The 20,710-nt window shown below is 43.7% G+C and overlaps 1 protein-coding gene across 1 annotated transcript in view; it reads left to right on the top strand.

Moving 5' to 3' along the window:
• The window catches only part of LOC126252721 (facilitated trehalose transporter Tret1-like), a 53,510-nt gene that overhangs the window by 7,113 nt on the left and 25,687 nt on the right, over positions 1-20,710 (top strand). The window contains exon 2 of the mRNA XM_049953624.1: positions 5,264-5,533. Coding sequence (XP_049809581.1) covers positions 5,264-5,533 — 270 coding nt within the window. The remainder of the gene's footprint in view (positions 1-5,263; positions 5,534-20,710) is intronic.

Raw genomic sequence — 20,710 nt, forward strand, 5'->3', positions numbered from 1 at the left:
GATATTTGCGGCACAAATAGACTTCAAGAAGGGCTCAGTTGATAGAACACATCGTAAAGCATCGAGGAACAGTAAGTTTAGTATTGGCTGAAAATGCAGAGGTAAAAATCGCAGAGAAAAACTAATGAAAAAATACAGTTAGCTGGTTTCAATGGCTATAGGCTGCACTAGTTATTCGGAGATGAAAACGTTTGCACAGGATAGGTTAGCACGCACAGCTGCAGCAAACCAATTTTCGGACTGAAGACTATAACAACAGCATGATCTACTACGCCAAAGTCACCTAATTTGTGCGAACATTCAAACTCGGGGCTTCTGCATATTATTGCCATTTTCAGATGTGATATTAATCCACAAATCATGACCAAACTGTTTGTGGATTACTTATCACATCTGAAGCTGGCAGTAATATGCTGAAACCAGTAATATGAATGTTTGTACTAATTAGTTGGTTGGTTTTTTGGGGAAGGAGACCAGGCATCGTGGTCATCGGTCTCATCGGATTAGGGAAGGATGTGGAAGGAAGTCGTCCGTGCCCTTTCAGAGGAACCATCCCGGCATTTGCCTGGAGTGATTTAGGGAAATCACGGAAAACCTGAATCAGGATGGCCGGACGCGGGATTGAACCGTCGTCCTCCCGATTGTACTAATTAGATGATCTTAACATAATAAATTATTATATGAACCCTGAAAGATAAGTTCTGTCTCATTTGGATGGAGTCGAGTGAGGTACAACTTTTCGCGTTGACCATGAACTATAGAAGTTCTATATGTGCACCCAAATATGTTCGAGTAAGCTGCACTGGTCGATCCACGGCTCTTCCTCATCGATATCTACATCCATACTCCGCAAATCACTTTGAAGTGCACGATGGAAGATACTTCCCAATGTAACAATCGTTAGCTGTTCTTCCCATTCTAGTTACATGTTGAGCACAGAAGGATGTTTGTTAAACGCCTCTGTGCTCGCTATAATTAGCCTGATCTTGTCCTCGCGGTTCCTATTGAAGTGATACGTAGGAAATTGAGGTATATTTTTAGATTCGTTAGGTAAAGTTGATTCTTGAAACATTTTAATTAGGCTTTCAGGTCATAGTTTACACCGATCTTGAAACAGTTGCCAACTCAGTTCCTTCACCATCTCCGTGACGGCCTCCCCTGTATCAAACAAACAGGTGTTGTCTTTTTTTTTTTGTATAGAATTAGTATCTCTTTAGTCTTATTTGGCACAGGTCCCACTGTCTCGAGCTATATTCTGGGGTTCACTAAAGAAGTGTTTTCAGAAAACGTGATCGACAGATTGGTGAGTCTTGCCCATCAGTGTGAGACCCTTACAGAATAGGATTAACAGAGAAGACAGAGAAGATCCAGCGGAGAACGGCGTGTTTCGTCGGGAGATGGTGTAGCAAGCGTGAGATCGTTACGGGGATACTCCAAGAGACGTGTTGCGTATCATGGAAAAGGTTAATGTTGAAATTCCGAGTGTGTGCGTTCGATGAACATTTGGACCACGTATTACTTCTGTGACGTATGCCGGGCGGCCCCCGCGTAGTTCGACCAGCATATATCTGTCTGCCTTACTTACGACGCGTCCGCGGCTCGTGACCTTGTGGTAGCGTTCTCGTTTCTCATTTCCCGCTCAAGCTGTCTCGGGTTCGATTCCCGGCGGCGTCAGGGATTTTTTTTTCTGCCTCGAGATGACTGGGTGTTGTGTGTCATTCATCATCATTTCATCATTACTGACTCGCAAGTCGCCGAAGTGGCGTCAACTAAAAAGAACTTGTAATACGGCGGCCTCCCGCAAACAATGCCACACGATCATTTCATTTCACCCACGATGTCGTCAGTAAATAGACGAGGCAAGGCAATGTATACAGTCTAGCCGCCAGCAAATGCTCTGCGTCCAGGGAAGGCAACTTCGCAACTACTTATCGTGTGAGCCACAGCGCGCAGCGCTGCTATCGGTGGGCACTATGTTGCATGCGCGAAGTGACAGGCTCACGTGGTACCGCGCCGTATCCTTCCGCAGGCAGCTACATAGGTCCACGCTCCGACAGCCGTCATTTATGATCACATTAAGCAGAAATCATCAAAATCCTATGAAACATCCAATGCATCACTACATCAACTCATCAACTCTCCGGGAAGGGATGACAATCCTCACCAGAGAGCACCAGTCAGTACCATCCACCGCCAATTCAGGCGCTAGTCATAAGTAACTCGTAAACAGACAAGCAGTTCTAGGCGCTTCAGTCTGGAACCGCGCGACCGCTACGGTCGCAGGTTCGAATCCTGTCTCGGGCATGGATGTGTGTGATGTCCTTAGGTTAGTTAGGTTTAAGTAGTTGTAGGGGACTCATGACCTCAGAAGTTCAGTCCCATAGTGCTCAGCGCCATTTGAACCATTTTGATCAAGGAATGGCGCCATTCCTCATCACCAAAACCAAAGAAGTTTCGAACAGAACCATCAGCAGGGAAGGTTATGATGACACTCTTTTGGGACGAAAAAGGCGTCATTTTGGAGCATTACATGCCTAGAGGGACCACTGTCAAGAGTGCATCATACCAACATCTCCTAAAAAATCATCTGCGACCTGCAATCAAATCAAAGCGACGTGGGTACAGACCCAGCCGTTTCGTGTCGGGAGGCCAAACACGCCCTGGACTCGAACGGATGAACAATCACTTCAAGTCTTCGCAACGGACCCTACTTACCGTGACCGCTGTCGCTCCCGCCGCCCTCCGAGTTGTCGTGCCTTCTTCTCACTGAGCCAGATCCTCCGCTACGCTTTCGACAGCCGCTCAGGGCACTGCTTCGCCGTGGCTGCCTACGCGCTCCTCGACTCGTAGGACCGCGCCGAACTCCCTTCCGTGCTCCTCGAGATACTGTCAACGATATACAGATATTGTCACGTAGAAGAAGGTGTAATTAGACGAATGACGAACACTAACTTCACTTAACGAAGGTTCATTCAGCACTTGCACATACAAGAGCGCGAAGTGAACTGCCTCCGGCCAGAGCAAATACGGTGTATATAAAGTTAGAGAACATTCCAGTACAATGATTCTTGACATTTATGGATACTTCCTTAATGTACTCGAACCGAATATACAAATTAAAATTTTGCAGTTTAAGTGAGTTTCTAACTCACTACCCTCCATACAACAGTCTAGTATCATAACCACTACAGCACTGTGACTGTGCTGTTCAACTTCTTCTGCGACATTGCTCCCTCCTTAAGAGAACAGCGTCTCGGTGGTACGTCCTATTCCGGGAACGAGTCATCGGGCCTGCATACTCTGACTCCCGATGACTGATGTTCGCCCTGGCGGTGATCATCTTACAAGGGAACCTCCCCATCGCACCCCCCTCAGATTTACTTATAAATTGACACAGTGGATAGGCCTTGAGAAACTGAACACAGATCAATCGAGAAAACAGGAAGAAGTTGTATGGAACTATGAAAAAATAAGCAAAATACACAAACTGAGTAGTCCATGAGCAACATAGGCAACATCAAGGACAATCTGAGCTAAGAAGCGCCGTGGTCCTGTGGTTAGAGTGAGCAGCTGCGGAACGAGAGGTCCATGGTTCAAGTCTCCCCTTGAGTCAAAATTTTACTTACTTTATTTTCGCAAAGTTATGATCTGTCCGTTCATTCATTGACGTCTCTGTTCACTGTAATAAGTTTAGTGTCTGTGTTTTGTTACCGCACCGCAAAACCGCGCGATTAGTAGACAAAAGGACGTGCCTCTCCAATAGGAACCGAAAACATTTGATCGCAAGGTCATAGGTCAACCGATTCCTCCACAGGAAAACACGTCTGATATATTCTATACGACACTGGTGACGGTATGTGCGTCACATGACAGGAATATGTTGTCGACCCACATAACTTGCACACTTGGCGAATGGGTAAAAAGATTCTTGTACCTTGCCCGATTTAGGTTTTCTTGTGGATGTGATAATCACTCCCAAAAAAGTGATGAAAACATAAAAGTTTGTCACATAAACTGCAACAAATGAAAGCAACAGTTTCACAGTCGCACAGTTTTCCCTGTGCTCTGTCAAAACATATGTTTTTTACGTTTTCAAATGTTTCCGTGTGTAGACCGTCAAATATTGCCTATGTCCAAGCAAATCTGTACATGTCCTGGAATTTTGGAGAGCGAAGTTGATTATGTGTGAGTGCCTGAACTTTGATAATTGTCTGAAAATAAAAAATTAAAATTTTCGCTCGAGAGAAGTCTTGAACCAAGGATTTCTCGTTCCGCAGCTGCTCACGCTAACCACGGGACCACGGCGCTCGTAAGCTCACATTCTCCTTGATGTTGCCTACCTTGCGCATGGACTACTCAGTTTGTATATTTTGATTTTTTTTTCATAGTTCCACACAACTTCTTCCTGTTTTCTCGATTGATCTGTGTTCAGTTTTTCAAGGCCTGTCCCTGTGCCAACTTATAACTAAATCTGAGGGGGGTGCGATGGGGAGGTTCCCTTGTTAGAACTACCTTTGCCCCTATGCTCTTCGTCAACTTTCCGCTTGTTGCCTGTCTCTGGAGCTTCGAATTTACCCTTGCTTGCAGGATCCTTAAAGGGCTTCTTCGAAGGACGTGGACCGTATCTCTGATCTTTCGTCGTGTTGTGTCGGGGTCGAAATCTCCAACTTCATAAATAACATCAGACAACCCTTTTACAACCTTATATTGTCCAAAGTAGCGTTAAGGAGCTTCTCAGAGAGACCGACCTTCTGAACAGCAGCGAAGTCCAGACGAGGTCACCAGGCTGGTAGAAAAAGGGCGGTGGCTGGCGTCATACCTTCGGCGATCGTTTCCTTGAGCCTGCAGCGTGCGGAGTCGAGCTAACTGCCGAGCTTCCTCAGCTCTGGTTAACACCTGACCGATGTAGTCCTCAGCAAAGGATAGAACAACGTCCTTCCGTGTATGTGCCATGAAAAAAATCAGAAAAAGTGGAGCTCTAGCAGAAATTTGTCGATAGTCGTTCTTCCCACGCGTCATTCGTGAATGGAACAGAGGAGGAGGGAGGGGGGGGGGCGATAATAGCAGTGATACCAGATGTACCCTCCGCCACATACAGTACAATTGTTTACGGAGTGTAGATGTAGATAGAATTCACTGATGCTCGTCTGATTGTTCCCACTCTGGTATACATGAAATTTGTGATTCAAGCCAAATTCTGATTTTGTCTTGCTAAGCTGCGAGGGTTCGCGGTCGCACCTGACGTATGACTTTGCATTCTCAGGCGGAAGTGAGGGGAGGCCTGTGCTCGCTGATCCAGGCGTCCAACACGCTGGGCTTCATGATCGACTACTGCGTGGGCCCGTTCGTGTCGTACACGACGCTGGCGCTCATCGGGCTGTCGTCGCCGCTGGTGGCCGTGGCGTGCTTCGCCTGGATGCCCGAGTCGCCCTACTACCTGCTGGCTGTGGGGAAGGACGCCGCCGCCGAGAAGGCGCTGAGCTGGCTGCGGGACCCGGACCGCGACATCATGTCGGAACTGCGCGAGATGAAGGTCCGTCTGCCGTCTCTTAAATCTGCCGTCACCTCTTCCTCTCTTCTCCCGTCCCACACTGAATCGTTCGTAATATATCGATCAAAAATTTCCGTCTGAGGCTGTTGCTGCAGCTTATACTCAACGTAGCGCGATTCCAATGTGGTTGTATAAGCACCGAAATGCAAGCAAGCGATTAGTACATACATACGAGTACATTAATCCTTGTTCCATAGATCATGAATACGACATTTCGCAATGATGTGGAACGTGCCACTTTAACATAAGTTTTCTTTACACAAAATCTACATCTACATCTACATCCATACTCCGCAAGACACCTGACGCTGTGTGGCGGAGGGTACCTTCAGTACCTCTATCGGCTCTCCCTTCTATTCCAGTCTCGTATTGTTCGTGGAAAGAAGGATTGTCGGTATGCTTCTGTGTGGGATCTAATCTCTCTGATTTTATCTTCATGGTCTCTTCGCGAGATATACGTAGGAGGGAGCAATATACTGCTTGACTCCTCGGTGAAGGTATGTTCTCGAAACTTCAACAAAAGCCCGTACCGAGCTACTGAGCGTCTCTCCTGCAGAGTCTTCCACTGGAGTTTATCTATCATCTTCGTAACGCTTTCGAGATTACTAAATGATCGTGTAACGAAGCGCGCTCCTCTCCGCTGGATTTTCTCCATCCGTTCTATGAACCCTATCTGGTACGGATCCCACACTGCTGAGCAGTATTCAAGCAGTGGGCGAACAAGCGTACTGTAACCTACTTCCTTTGTTTTCCGATTGCATTTCCTTAGGATTCTTCCAATGAATCTGTCTGGCATCTGCTTTACCGACGATCAACTTTATATGATCATTCCATTTTAAATCACTCCTAATGCGTACTCCCAGATAATTTATGGAATTAACTGCTTCCAGTTGCTGACCTGCTACATTGTAGCTAAATGACAAGGGATCTTTCTTTCTATGTATTCGCAGCACATTACATTTGTCTACATTGAGATTCAATTGCCAGTCCCTGCACCATGCGTCAATTCGCTGCAGATCCTCCTGCATTTCAGTACAATTTTCCATTGTTACAACCTCTCAATATACTACAGCATCATCCGAAAAAAGCCTCAATGAACTTCTGATGTCATCCACAAGGTCATTTATGTATATTGTGAATAGCAACGGCCCTACGACACTCCCCTGCCGCACACCTGAAATCACTCTTACTTCAGAGGACTTCTCTCCATTGCGAATGACACGCTGCGTTGTGTTATCTAGGAACTCTTCAATCCAATCACACAATTTGTCTGATAGTCCATATGCTCTTACTTTGTTCATTAAACGACTGTGGGGAACTGTATCGAACGCCTTGCGGAAGTCAAGAAACACGACATCTACCTGGGAACCTGTGTCTATGGCCCTCTGAGTCTCGTGGACGAATAATTAATTAATTTTTTACAGTTACTACTTCATATCTAAGAATTTATCTATTGAGTAGAAGGAGTTGTCATTCAGAAATTCTTTTAATTTACTTTTAAATGTTGGTTGGCTATCTGTCGGACTTCTAATACTATTAGGCAAATGACCAAAGATTTTTGTGGCAGCATAATTCAACCCTTTCAGTGCCAAAGTGAGATTTAATCCAGAATAGTGAATATCATCCTTTCTTCTAGTGTTGTAGCTATGCACTTCGCTAGTATTTTTGAATTGGGATGGGTTATTAATGACAAATTTCATACGTGAATATATGTATTGCGAAGGTACTGCGAATATCCCGAGTTCCTTAAATAAATGTCTGCAAGGTGATCTTGGGTGGGCTCCAGCTATTATTCTGATTACACGCTTTTGTGCAATGAATACTTTATCTCTTAATGACGAATTGCCCCAAAATATGATGCCATATGAAAGCAGTGAATGAAAATAGGCACAGTAGGCTAATTTACTGATATGTTTATCACCAAAATTTGCAATCACCCTAATAGCATAAGTAGTGGAACCTAACCATTTCAGCAGATCAATTTCTCATCAATGCACACACCCAGAAATTTTGAGTATTCTACCTTAGCAACATACTTCTGTTCATAGTCTATATTTATCAATGGTGTTATGCCATTTACTGTACAGAATTGTATAAACTGTGTTTTCTCAAAATTTAGTGATAGTCCATTTGCAGAGAACCACTTAATAATTTTCTGAAAGACATTATATGCAATTTCCTCACCTGATTCTTGCTTCTTGGGTGTGATTACTATACTTGTATCATCATCAAAAAGAACTAACTTCGCATCTTCATGAATATAGAGTGACAAATCGTTAATATATGCCGGCCGAAGTGGCCGTGCGGTTAAATGCGCTGCAGTCTGGAACCGCAAGACCGCTACGGTCGCTTGTTCGAATCCTGCCTCGGGCATGGATGTTTGTGATGTCCTTAGGTTAGTTAGGTTTAACTAGTTCTAAGTTCTAGGGGACTAATGACCTCAGCAGTTGAGTCCCATAGTGCTCAGAGCCATTTGAACCATTTCGTTAATATATATTAAGATCAATAAAGGATCCAAGACTGAACCCTGTGGGACACCATTCTTGATACCTCCCCAGTTAGAGGACTCTGCTGGTTTTTGTACACTATCTATACTGTTAATTTCAACATTCTGCAATCTTCCAGTTAAATATGAATTAAACCATTTGTGCACTGTCCCACTCATACCATAATACGTAAGCTTATCTAGAAGAATTTCATGATTCACACAATCAAAAGCCTTTGAGAGATCACAAATGGCTGATGTTCAGTTATTAATTGCATTTAATATTTGATCAGTGAAAGCATATATAGCATTTCCTGTTGAAAAGTCTTTCAGAAAACCAAATTGACATTTTGTTAGTACTTCATTTTTACAAATATGTGATGCCACTCTTGAATTCATTACTTTTTCAAGAATTTTGGATACAGCTGTCACAACTGAGATTGGGGGGTAGTTGTTAGCATCAGATCTATCCCCTTTTTTATGCAATGCTTTAACAATAGCATATTTCAGTCTATCTGGAAAAATTTCCTGTTTCAGTGAGCTACTGCATATGTGGCTGAGAATCCTACTTATCTGTTGGGAACACGCTTTTAGTACTCTGTTGGAAATGCCATCAATTCCATGTGAGCTTTTACTTTTGAGTGAATTTATTATTTTCCTAATTTCAGTAGGAGAGGTAGGTTGAATTTCAATTTTATCAAATTGTGTAGATACTGCTTCTTCCATATACTGCCTTGCATTTTCCAATGAATAGCTGGAACCTATTTTCTCTACAACACTCAAAAAATGATTATTAAAAATGTTTTCTACTTCTCTCTTTTTGTTAACAAACTTTTCATTGTGTTTGTTAGAAATACAGTCTTCCAGTGCTCTTGGTTGCCCTGTTTTCCTTTTTACCATATTCCAAATTGTTTTAACTTTATTATCAGATGTGCTAAACTCAGACATAATGCACATACTTCTGGACTTTTTAATAACTTTTCTTAATACAGTGCAAAGTTTTTATAATTTTTCATTATTTCGGGATCATTACTCCTCCTAGCTATACATTTACCTTTTCTGTTTACAAGAAATTTTTATCCCTTTAGTAAGCTATGGCTTTTAACATGATTTCTTACAATGATATTTCTCTGTTTTCTTAGGGAAACTGTTTTCAAATAAACTCACTAACGTATCATGAAATAGGTTAAATTTTAAATTAGCATCATGTTTCCTATACACCTCATCCCAGTCTAACCGATGCAAGCTTTTCCTAAAATTCTGAAGTGTTAAATCGTTAACGGAACGCACTATTTTGGAGGACTGTTTTGCATTACTGTATGGAGCTATATCACATAATGTAACTAGCTGTGCGTCGTGATCAGACAGACTATTCTTAACAGGAAAAGCTTTTATTTGATTGAATTTATCTTGGTCTGTGAAAACGTTATCTATCAGTGTGCTGCTTTCCTGTACCACCCGAGTAGGAAAATCAATAACTGGTGTCAAATTGAAAGAACTGTATGGAGTTCGTGTATTGAGCCATTTGAACCATAGTGCTCAGAGCCAGTTCGTGTATTTCCGACGAGCGTGCGGTAAATTCGGAAAGTGAACTAAGGCGTCGTTATTACCAAATGCGCCCAAACAGTACCAGTCTACAGTTATTCTTTTCTTGGCTGTCGAAGGACGAACAATAGTAGACATCCGTCGGTGAATGAAAATATGTATGCGGCAGCATGTCTGTCGAAACCAGTCATTGTGGGATGATGCGCCAAGTTCCGTGCTGCTTCGTGATAACGCACGTCTCCATATCGTAACGCAGAAATTACATCACCTGAAGTGGGAGACGCTCGAACACTCGCCCTATAGTCCTGATCTCTTCCCACAAAATTATCGCACCTTTGGGTCCCTTAAAAAAAAAAAAAGGCCTTGAAGGGACGACGCATCCTTTGGGACGAGGATATGCAGCTGGTAGTTGCGGACATCTTTATGCAACAGGGCCAGCATTTTATCACCCTGGTGTGTCGGTCTGGTGATTATCTCAGTGGTCACAGCTATTGGCATACCGATTCTGGACTGTACGGCCTTCGAAAGCAAACTGTTTTACTGCCCCTCATACTATCACTGGAAAAAATATAAGGTACCCATTTGAAACAGAACATTGTGTAACATATGATTTTCTGCCTGTTTGCTAGTTTCTGTGCTATCGTGTGCTCCAGGGAAGGAAGTTAACCAGGCTGGAGGTGATGGGCCACTCATTCCCTAATCCCCCTAACCGTCTTGTGGAGGAGACCTAAACTGCTGACTCAAGAGCTGGTCATTGTCGTAGACTGATTGGTGTCTCTAAGCACCTGCTGTGAAGTAAACGTTTCAAAAGCCCTCGCGGCAGGCACTGTTTTGCAGTTAAGTGACTGACGTCAGCGGGAAATAAACAGTGAAATTGCCTGCATGTAGCTGCTGAACCTGGCTGCCCCGAAAGCCTTGGATGTTAAATAATTTGGTGGAGCAGTTTGGAGCTCGAAAACCAGAGGAGTCTGCTGGCAGCATTCGTGGCCTTGTGCCCCCCTGAGACAGAGGCCGCTGGTTTGGTTGTGTATTGTCGAAATCAAGAGAAGGTGATCCTTCATGACTAACCGACTTTTTTCTTGCGTTAGGAAATATCGAGAAAGTTCGGAAGTGCGACTGCAGTGCGCGGCTGAGGATTTCACGTTGAACCATTCCGAGTTTCGGGCCGCGTGTTGCCGTTTAGCGAGTCTGGAGAGGCACAATAGGCAGAGACCTGCAGTTAACTACTGGAGTCAAGCACCTGGCTGGATGCGGGTGTTTAGTAGACATGGCGGACTTCTATAGGTTATCACTCACGCCAATAAGTTACAAGGTTTTCGGAAATTTTCTTTCTAATTTTTACCTAATAACTATACTGTGCAACGCGTAACTCAATTTCCCATCCAGACGTGGATGAGTCGAACATCTGAATCTAAACCGTCGTAGAACGGAAACGATACGTTTCCGGTCATGGATTCCTATTCAATATATTATGTATTCACTCCTCTCTAGAAGTCCTAAAAGTTTGTAAGGGGAATTTCCGAACAACCTATATATTCGTTGCCGTGGAAACCTGAGTGATGTGTTTTTGGCTCACTGTTTCACTACTGACTTTTAACTGTATTCCTGTTTTGTTGTTGTGGAGATTAACGACGGGAGAGATGTAGGAACTGTTGGTAGTGTACATATTCCGGTCCAGTTGTCAGAACTTCGAATCTTCCTGGGTTGCGACATTGCTTATTGACTTCGGACTCGTACTGATGCAATGTCAGCTAACGTTTTGATTCACACTAGGCAGCCTTCATCTCCCGTGTCCCACGGCTCTGACCGAGCGAGGTGGCGCAGTGGTTAGCATACTGGATTCGCATTCGGGAGGAGTACGGTTCAAACCCGCCTCCTGCTATCCTGATTTAGGTTTTCCATGATTCATCTAAATCGCTTCCGGCGATTGCCGGGATGGTTCCTATGAAAGGGCACCGCCGAGTTCCTGCCCCATCCTTCCCTACACCGATGGGACCGATTACCTTGCTTTTTGGTCCCCTCCCCCAGGCCAACCAACCAACGATCCACGGCTCTGCGATCTAGGCCATCTCAACTCCTTCCTTCTTGTGCTGGTTGACAGCTACCGTTATGGCACCACGCAGAGGTGCCGCGACGAGGTGTTGCTATCATGCACAACAACGTCTCCTGTCTGCGTCGATTATCTCGTAGAGGCAGTTTCAGTCTTTCTGTGGAATATTTGAGAACTAAGGTCAGATGAGGAATATACAGTCAGCCCCATAAAGATTGAAGCACGTGCCCGAAGTGAGTTAAAAACTAGGATATCACAAAGCGAAGACAGACATCGGAACGACTGCTGGGATCTGACTGGGGGGTGAGGTGGCTCCAGAAGGCAAAGCTGGAATACAGTGTGTAAAGCAGCACACAAATCACTCCTCCTCAGACGTATCTCGGTCCTCCTCTCACTCATCGATCTCTTCTATCTTCGCTCACCGACAGTCTGGTCCCGTGCCTGCCTCTGCTCGACAGGTTTCTTTATTTTTTGCCACTCCATCCTTCAGAGAGCCGATTGCCCGTCGTATAGTCTTTGTCATTAGTGAGTCCAGTTTGCAATCTCACCCAATGAATGATCGAAACTACGTAACCACATAGAGCAGAGTTCATGCAGGATTCCAAAAATTCCCATCAAGTGAGTCGAAAAGTCTCTGGATTGTGGATTGCGTGTGACATGCAAACGCTCTCACTGTTCTCATGCGGGCTGTTCAGCGTCGGCTCTTGGTTCCATTGTTACTCGCTCCATTCCGATAGTCCGATGGCAAATGGCAGAGCCAACAGTGGAAACGTCCCACATCTCCCTCGCTAAAGAAATGCAAAACTGTTCACACAAGTTTCGGTAAGGCTATGAGGACGTTCTTCTTTGACTTCAAGGGCCTCTGCTCGTCGAGGTCCTCGAGTGTCGAACCACAATCAGTAAGCAGCGTGTAACGTCTACGCTCGGGCGTACGTTAACTCTTTAAAGCCTATACTGTGGTAAGTTGACGGGCTTCACCTTATAAGAAAGGATTTTATTAAATATGTTGACCGCGTGTACCTGAATGGAGGCAAAATCAGACTTACACTCACTCAGTAACAACAATGATACGTCAAGCAAGTCTGCAGTGCAACTACGCGTTAGGACGGACAAGAAACAACACCGTAGATGCTAATAAACTGTTAATAATACGGTCGCCAGCCTAATTAGGCATTAAGTGAGTTTTTTCCTTGTACAAGTGGATGTACGTACAAGCATAACAACACGTAGTAATACTGCATTATATGGAAAATTTTGGAACCAGAAAAATCTATTGAACAAATATTTTCCCTTTCTGTACTAATTTGGACAAGCTATAAATACACAACATTACACTATAATGATTACTACAAACTGCGTTTTGTCTATTGATCCGACTGAAATCGGGCATAGGTTACCCTAGGAATAGCACTTTTGAAACACACATACAATGTCAATTTTAAGAAGTGTAAAACACTGGTAAATTTAGGTTTTATATTGACTTTAACTTTGCTGGTCAAATCAGTTCAGTACACTTCAGAATTTAAAAGAATAGAAAAGAAAAGGGGGTTGGGGGGGGGGGGGGGGGGACCCTGAAACTGTTATGATCACTGTGTTGAAACTATTAACTATTGAAAGCATTAAGCATTCAAGGTTTCCAATATATGATTCACTACTCTTTTTGTCTTATTTCTTGCTTATTTAACTACCATTATTTTTGTCTCAAATTAATTAAGCTTCATTACTAAACCAATTCCAAAATTATCTTCCAACTTTGTCAAACCTTTGTTCTTTGCTTATATTTTCGTTAACAACAAAGTACTTTAAACATCATTCTAACATAGATAGGTCTGCAGGTAATTCTTATTAACATAAACTTTAAATCTTCATTTCGGGATACTCGGATTGCACAACATGTGGAAAGGACCCTGTCTCGGTTAGTGATGAGGATAATTAAATGATAGGACAATTCTGGTAAAACTTAAGTTGTTATTGAACAGTCAGGAACAAAATTAACACTGGTCCACACAAATACAATTCTAAAGATTCAACCTGTTCGTGTCGATACGGCGGTTGGCGGGCGGCGAGATGGCGAGGCGCACAGCACACATACAATCACAGCTATGGCTTTCGATGTATCGGCACTTTGCTTCTTCTTAGCGTCGCAATACTTTTCAATTTAGTGCCTATAGAATATAGCCATGCTGTATAGTCGTCGGAAACGGCACATCCGAGGCTCAATGAAATCACGTTTTCCAGGAGAGCCTCCTCGATCCAGAGCGTGTTTCTCAGACCGATGCCCAACTCCGACTACCACTACTGCTGAGCCGGTTATGCCGTGCCGCGCCCGTGTGCAATTTCCCGCGCTCGCCTGCCATCCACCTTTTACCGCTCCCCTACAGACAGGGTATTCACCAAAGGTTTTACATTCCACATATCCTAATACATTGCCTACGTATGGACCAGGAGCACAATTACAACTTCGACATCTTACAATAGTTTCAACATTTCTTACAGTTCCATTTTGTTATAGCATTGCTTGAAATTTGACATAAATATTAATATTCACTTCGAAAGTTGTTTATAGTTTCCTCAACATAATGACATGAAAAGAAAAGGAAATGAAATCAAAATATTGCTTACACTATTTTATCGAAAATCAGAAGAAAAAATTATTATATGTACAGTTGTTGTTACAAGCGCTATGAAGACACTTTGCAGAAATTATGATGCACCATGAGGTGCAAACGCCCAGGAATGCTGTCGGACGGATTCATCCTGTTGCACGACAGAGCACGTCCTCACACTGCCAATCGGACAAAGGCTACGCTCCAGTGATTTGGTTGGGAAACACTGCAACATCCTACGTACAGCCTGGATCATGCATCAAGTGATTTTCAAATCTTTGGCGACCTGAAGAAAGACGTGTGAGGACGTCGGTTTCAAAAATGTTTAAAATGGCTCTGAGCACTATGGGACTTAACTGCTGTGGTCATCAGTCCCCTAGACTTAGAACTACTTAAACCTAACTAACCTAAGGACATCACACACATCCATGCCCGAGGCAGGATTTGAACCTGCGACCGTGGCAGTAGCGCGGTTCCAGTCTGTAGGGACGTCGGTTTCAGTCGGACGAGGAAGTGCAAGAGTGGGTGCGGTTGTGGACCTGTCAGCGGCCGGCCGCGTTCTAATGAACAGAAACTGATCGTCACTTTGCCTAGTGGGATAAATCTCTTAACGCGTGTGCTGTTTACTTTGGGATGAAACCATTCCATTGCTCCGTTGTGGCGGATGTTCGGATTTTATTTGATCGCTCTTATATTTCCGTCGTTGGTAAAGGGCTGGGCAAAATGACGTAAAATATCATGGTACTGTAGACTGGCCCGCGGTGTGTTATTCTGACCAAGAACTCAACACTGAACATAACTGTAAACCTCAATGTCTCAAATTACTGCAATGTGTTGGAGTTGTTGCTTCCTTATTACACAAATCAATGTCTTTCATTCTTAAAATAAAAAAAAAGCAATTAAAATACCGCAAGTGTAAATGCCAAAACGAAGCGCCATTTTCAGTTTAACATGAAAATTGTACTTCACTTTTCGCATCCCGTAAAATTATTGCCATGTCATATTTTGTATGTGACTAATGACAAAAGTCATTGTACAGTTCGAGATGATATATCTTTTAGGTTAGTTTCTCTTACTTTAGTTTGCCTCATTTTTATGGATAGTGAATATCCTTTCCGGCGTTCACTGTTAAGATACGTTCTCTGAACTCCCAATGGAATATCCGTAACCCCTTCGGACCAACCAATAAAAACAGTAACGAGTGTCACACGTTTCATTACAAACCATTCTTTAACTTCTTCGATTATTCTGACTCGGTAAAGACCAGAAAAATCTGTCATACATTGCTGTCTCTTTCAATCACCTATCCGGTTCACTTTAAACCTCTTTCAATAACCACAGGATGGTACTTCATTCCTATAAATGTGTAATTATGTGTTGTGGATGCTACACTCAGAGGATTTTTGTCTGTTTCTGAGGATTAGCTTGAATTCCTTTAGCTAATTCCGCAAGTCATTGTACAGTAAGAGATAGTGGGTACACTGTAACAATAATTATCAGCTAATTCATCGCGCTAGTAGTATGAGTTCGTATATTTCACTGCATGTGTCTTACTGTTGTGGACTGGCAAGACAGCCAATCCACAGTGACGGGTAGCCGAAAGGCACGCGTTTAAGCTCACGCAGGCTGGCGTGAGGTCTGGAACAGTTAAAGGATTTGAGTCTAGCAAATAAAGTACGTAGCTGTTGGAATACTTAACTTTAATCCATAATTGGTGAACATCGGTCTGACTGTACATGCATCCCAAGATAAATAACAAATGATAATGGCGCCTTGCTAGGTCGTAGCAAATGACGTAGCTGAAGGCTATGCTAACTATCGTCTCGGCAAATGAGAGCGTAATTTGTCAGTGAACCATCGCTAGCAAAGTCGGCTGTACAACTGGGGCGAGTGCTAGGAAGTCTCTCTAGACCTGCCGTGTGGCGGCGCTCGGTCTGCAATCACTGACAGTGGCGACACGCGGGTCCGACGTATACTAGCGGACCGCGGCCGATTTAAAGGCTACCACCTAGGAAGTGTGGTGTCTGGCGGTGACACCACACTTACCTAATCTCTTTTTGCTGCGATCCTTACGCATTACACACGATGCAGCCTTATTACGGTATGATGCTGCTCCTTCGCGATTTCGTCTACTACACATGAGGGCGTCATAGGGTCATTTTCTTCAACAAGTGAATATAACAGAAGGTTCCTCATAATCATATTCACGGTAACATCTGGTGCCTGTAGCACTGCACCTTAACTCTTTCGCGATCGTTTATGATTGAGCTATGTTCATTATCACTGAGTGGTATGGAGCATTGTCCAATATAATTATTATAGCGACAGAAAACTGTTTTGAAATGTTCCCAAACCACTCACCAAATAGTGTGTGGTGCTTGTCTTCATGACACTCACCTCTCCCTTTGGATCGAAAAACTAAAAGTGCACCAAAGACAAAACTGTTGGAAGAGCCTGCATGGACCACAATTAATCTAGCTCCTCCTACGTCGCTACATCTACAACTACATCTACATGGTTACTCTGCAATTCACACTTCAGTGCCTGGCAAAGGGTTCATGAATCATTTTCATACTACTTCTCTACTATTCCACTCTCGAATGGCGCGTGAGAAAAAGGAACAACTAAATCTTTCCGTTCGAGCTCTGATGTCTTTTATTTTATTATGATGATAATTTCTCCCTACGTAGGTGGGCGTCAACAAAACATTTACGCATTCGGAAGAGAAAGTTGGTGATTGAAATTGCGTAAGTAGATCTCGCTGCAAAGAAAACCGCCTTTGTTTCAGTGACTGCCACCCCAACTCGCGTATCATATCAGTGACACTCTCACCCCTATTGAGCGATAACACGAAACGAGCTGCCCTTCTTTGTACTATTTCGATGTCCTCCGTCAATCCTACCTGGTAAGGTAGGTAGAGGATGAACAAGTGTAACGTATGCTGTCTCTTTTGTGGGTTTGTCATATCTTCTAAGCGTTCTGCCAACAAAGGTTCAAATGGTTCAAATGGCTCTGAGCACTATGCGACTTAACTTCTGAGGTCATCAGTCGCCTAGAACTTAGTACTAATTAAACCTAACTAACCTAAGGACATCACACACATCCATGCCCGAGGCAGGATTCGAACCTGCGACCGTAGCGGTCGCTCGGTTCCAGACTGTAGCGCCTAGAACCGCACGGCCACTCCGGCCGGCTGCCAACAAAGCCCAGTCTTTATTTTGCCTTCCCCACAATATTATCTGTGTGGTCTTTCCAATTTAAGTTGCTCGTAATTGTAATTCCTAGGTATTTAGTCGAACTGACAGCCCTTAGATTTGTGCGATCTATCATATACCCAAAAATTATCGGATTTCTTTTAGTACCCGTGTGGATGACCTCGCACTTTTCTTTGTTTAGTGCCAATTGCCACTTTTCGCACCATACAGAAATTCTCTCTAGATCATTTTGTAATTGGAATTGATCGTCTGATGATTTTACTAGACGGTAAATTACAGCAAACAATCTAAGGGGGCTGCTCAGATTATCACATAGATCATTTATATAAATCAGGAACAGCAGAGGGCCTATGACACTACCTTGCAGAACGCCAGATATCACTTCTGTTCTACTCGATGGTTTACCGTCTATCAGTACGAACTGTGACCTCTCTGACAGGAAATCAAATTGCAGTCACATAACTGAGACGATATTCCATAAGCACTCAATTTCAATATGAGCCGCTTGTGTGGTACAGTGTCAAAAGCCTTCTGGAAATCTAGGAATATGGAATCGATCTGATATCCCTTGTCGACAGAACTCATTACTTCATGGGAATAAAGAGCTAGCTGTGTTGCACAAGAACGATATTTTCTGAATTCGTGTTGGTTATGTATCAATAAGTCATTTTCTTCAAGGTGATTCATAATGTTCGAGTACAGTATATGCTCCAAACACTATTGCAAATTGAGGTCAGTGATATGGGTCTGTAATTCAATGGGTTACTCCTATTTCCGTTCTTGAATATTGGTGTGACCTGTGCTACTTTCCAGTCTTTAGGAACAGACCTTTCGTCAAGTGAACGGTTGTATATGATTGCTAAGAAAGGCGCTATTGTGTGTGCATACTCTGAAAGAAACTTGTTTGGCGTACTATCTGGACCGGAAGACTTGCGTCGCTTAAGTGATTTGAGTTGTTTCGCAGCACCTAAGATATTTACTTTTATGTCACTCATGCTAACAGCTGTTCTGGTTTTGAGTTCTGGAATATTTACTTCGTCTTCTTTCGTGAAGGAATTGCGGAAAACTGTATTTAGTGACTCCGCTTTAGTGGCACCATCATTGGTAACATTTTCATCGCTATCGCGCAGGGACGGTATTGACTGTTTTTTGCTACTGGTATACTTTACATACGACCAGAATCTCTTTAGGTTTTCTACCATATTTTGAGACAATATTTCATTGTGGAAACTATTAAAAGCATCTCGCATTGACGTCCGCACTAAATTGCGGGCTTCTGTGAAACTTAGCCAAATGGTTCAAATGGCTCTGAGCACTATGGGACTTAACAGCTATGGTCATCAGTCCCCTAGAACTTAGAACTACTTAAACCTAACTAACCTAAGGACATCACACAACACCCAGCCATCACGAGGCAGAGAAAATCCCTGACCCCGCCGGGAATCGAACCCGGGAACGCGGGCGTGGGATGCGAGAACGCTACCGCACGACCACGAGATGCGGGCGAAACTTAGCCAGTCTTGGGGATTTTGAGTTCTTCTGAATTTGGCATGCTTTTTTCGTTGCGTCTGCAACAGTGTTCTGACGTGTTTTGTGTACCATGGTAGATCAGTCCCGTCTCTTATTATCTTATGCGGTATGAATCTATCTATTGCTGTCGATACTGTATCTTTAAATTTGAGCCATATCTGTTCTACACTTACATAATTAGCTTGGAAGGAATGGAGACTCTCTTTTAAGAAGGCCGATACTGTTTGGAGTACAATACGTCCAAAATTTAATGACAGCTTCCCCGGCATTAAGCTACTCTTCGTCGAGGCATTTGGAATGGCTGTCTTTGTCCAAAATTTTTTGCAAGAAAATGCTTCGAGCCGTAAGAGGATTTCGCGTCCGTCTACCGTAGTGTAATGGAAGCTGAAATTCTCAGCACAATTTTAATGATGTTTTCCCTCCCCTGAAAACATCACTTTCTTTTAAAGACACTAGTAACTTTACTGCGGTGGGATACTCTTTACTGCTGCAGTAAGCATAAACATGCCTGCAAATTGCGTCAGTCAGGACAGAATCCGAGTCTGTGACGGGATGAGGCTGCGTTTTCTTCTTTTCAGGAGTCGCTAAAAACATATTATTTTTTATTATGTGGTTCATGCGGCTCAGGATCGTTAACGCTCACGTCTTCATGTTTCAACTATTGCAGTAACACTCAGTTACCTGTTACTCTTCTTGCGGTACTTACAAGAGTTTTTGATGTTCATACCACAACTGTACTAGCAGGAACTCATGGCTGTCCACGAATACTTACGTATTCTTTCTCCATCTCATAAAACTCGTCAGTACTCCGCAGTAACTCCAGTGCCTGGCTGTTTAGCGGCACATATCGACGCAAAGGAGACTATCACCAGGAAACGAAGTCTTTTCGGTGGCATTTCCCAACTATAGGAACTTTCTAAATCACAATAAAATAAAGCACAGTACAACAGAAGCACGTTGTAGAAACATACGCAACGCTCGTTGTTTGTATCCACACAATACGAAGCGAGCAACGTGGGAGATTCGATATCACGACACGTCACGACCGGCAGTAATTACAGCGCTGTGATTGGTTCGCGCCCATCGCCTAGTGCCTCGCGTCTCTCGTTCTTCACTTGTTAAACTGTTACGCTGCCAACTTGAAACGCATAAGTCAAGCGCAAATTTTCAGCGGCTTGTCTCCTCAACGACAGTGCAGCGAACGGTGCTGCATTTGGGCCTCAGCTGCAGGAGCTTGGTTCATGCACCCACCCTCACTGCTGTTCACAGCAGGACTGGAATCTGCACGTCAGTAGCCCAACTGGACGTCCACTGAGAGGCGACAGGTGGCCTTTTGGGACTAATCACATTTTATTCTTCGTCGGACATACGGCAACTATCCTGCAACAATAATCCGAAAGGTGGAGGATGGAGGAGAGAGCGTTGTGGTCTGAATGTTTTTTTGACATTCCTTGGGTGATCTCGCCATTATGGAAGGCACAATGGATCCCCAGGCGTATACATCCATCGTCGGGGACCGTGCCGACCACTGCTTGCAGTGTGTTTCTCTTCGGCATGAGCCGGCCGTTGTGGCTGAGCGGTTCTAGGTGCTAGAGTCCGGAACCGCGCAACTGCTACGGTCGCAGGTTCGAAAGCTGCCTCCAGCATGAATGCGTGTGATGTTCTTAGGTTAGTTACGTTCAGATAGTTCTAAGTTCTAGGGGACTGATGACCTCAGATTGTAATATT

This window comes from Schistocerca nitens, chromosome 4 (genome assembly GCF_023898315.1).
Source record: "Schistocerca nitens isolate TAMUIC-IGC-003100 chromosome 4, iqSchNite1.1, whole genome shotgun sequence".
NCBI classification, from domain to species: Eukaryota; Metazoa; Arthropoda; class Insecta; order Orthoptera; family Acrididae; genus Schistocerca; species Schistocerca nitens.